This window comes from Verticillium alfalfae, genomic scaffold, assembly GCF_000150825.1.
Source record: "Verticillium alfalfae VaMs.102 supercont1.2 genomic scaffold, whole genome shotgun sequence".
Lineage (NCBI taxonomy): Eukaryota > Fungi > Ascomycota > Sordariomycetes > Glomerellales > Plectosphaerellaceae > Verticillium > Verticillium alfalfae.
The window spans coordinates 341,228-342,107 of NW_003315037.1; the positions used below are offsets into that span (position 1 = coordinate 341,228).

At 64.2% G+C, this 880-nt stretch overlaps 1 protein-coding gene across 1 annotated transcript; it reads left to right on the forward strand.

The window, feature by feature from the left end:
• Positions 1 to 246: 246 nt before the first annotated feature.
• On the forward strand, positions 247 to 879 carry VDBG_01575 (cytochrome c oxidase assembly protein COX11; the record flags this gene model as incomplete). The annotated part of the gene is made up of 3 exons (XM_003007341.1): positions 247 to 368; positions 434 to 503; positions 571 to 879. 3 exons carry the CDS (start codon positions 247 to 249, stop codon positions 877 to 879), a joined length of 501 nt encoding a protein of 166 aa, XP_003007387.1.
• Position 880: the final 1 nt, after the last annotated feature.

Here is an 880-nt window from a genome sequence, read left to right on the forward strand (position 1 = left end):
ATTCACCCACTAAACTTCACTCGCCGATCCAGCGGGTCCAACTCAAACGCCGACGCCGTACGGCGTTGAACATCTGATGATGGCCAGACTTCAGAGCGGCAGACCAGCTCTCACCACCTAACGTCTCAGTAAACCGCGAAGATGAACGCCTTCCCCCGGATACCACAGCGCATAGCGCAAGCCTCCCGACAATGGAGCTGCTCCCTGTGCCAGCATGCTCGCCCGCAGACAACCCGCACGCCCCGAATGCCTGGCGGCGCCCGCAACGCATCGAGTTCCTCGCAGCAGCAGCAGTCACAGCAGCAGCGCTACACGCCGTCAATGGCGCAGGTCAACGCCCACTACAGGAGGAAGAATGCCACAGTAGCGTATGGAGAGCCAGCCCAGCGCAATGGAGCGCAGCCGGGGCTGTCGATGCTGACACTCCGACCAGATACTACACCCTCAGCATTATCCTCGGCACCGTCGCCTTCTCCTACGGCTCCGTGCCCCTCTACAAGATGGTAAGGCTCCCTCTGCGTCCCGAATCCGACAATACGAAAGGAAGAGAGACTGACAGCAGCACCCCAGATCTGCCAAACCACCGGCTGGGGCGGCCAGCCCGTGCGCGCCCACGGGCCCGACTCGACCTACGACGACGCGGACCTCGCGGCGCGCCTCGTGCCGCTGACGTCGTCGCCGCGCATCCGCGTCACCTTCAACGCCTCCGTCTCGGACGTGCTCCCCTGGAAGTTCACGCCGCAGCAGCCGCGAGGTCGGCGTGCTCCTCCGCGAGACGGCCCTTCGCCTTTCTACCACGGCGACGAACAACTCGGACCGCGACATCATCGGCGTCCGCACGTACAGCGTCACGCCCGCCCAAGGTGGCGCCCTACTTAAG